We start from the raw sequence: 238 nt of genomic DNA, 5'->3' as shown, positions 1-238 counted from the left end.
AAACCTGGCTGAGCCCCAGGAGCCGGTTGACGTTCTCAGAGAGGAAGATCATGTCCCCCGCCTCGCTCAGCACCATCACAAAGCCGCTTAGCGCCTTCAGGTAGCACCCATCCACCTCCTCTGCCGCTGCTGCCCAGGCACCTGCAGAATGGGTGCATCACCGAGCCGGGGGGTGAGGGGGGCTTAGGGTGCTGGGGTGCTTGGGGAGAGGGGGCTGAGGGAGCTCAGGGGGTCCCCA

General features: G+C 65.5%; 1 protein-coding gene across 1 annotated transcript in view; it reads right to left on the bottom strand.

The window, feature by feature from the left end:
• The window catches only part of LOC104831569 (hypoxia-inducible factor 3-alpha-like), a 7,574-nt gene that overhangs the window by 6,777 nt on the left and 559 nt on the right, over positions 1-238 (bottom strand). The window contains exon 2 of the mRNA XM_010567219.1: positions 5-141. Coding sequence (XP_010565521.1) covers positions 5-141 — 137 coding nt within the window. The remainder of the gene's footprint in view (positions 1-4; positions 142-238) is intronic.

This window comes from Haliaeetus leucocephalus, unplaced genomic scaffold (genome assembly GCF_000737465.1).
Source record: "Haliaeetus leucocephalus isolate CR32 unplaced genomic scaffold, Haliaeetus_leucocephalus-4.0 Scaffold227, whole genome shotgun sequence".
In the NCBI taxonomy this organism is placed as follows: domain Eukaryota; kingdom Metazoa; phylum Chordata; class Aves; order Accipitriformes; family Accipitridae; genus Haliaeetus; species Haliaeetus leucocephalus.
The sequence above is the reverse complement of the archived record's forward strand: the minus strand, read 5'-3'. Positions and strand labels throughout refer to the sequence as shown.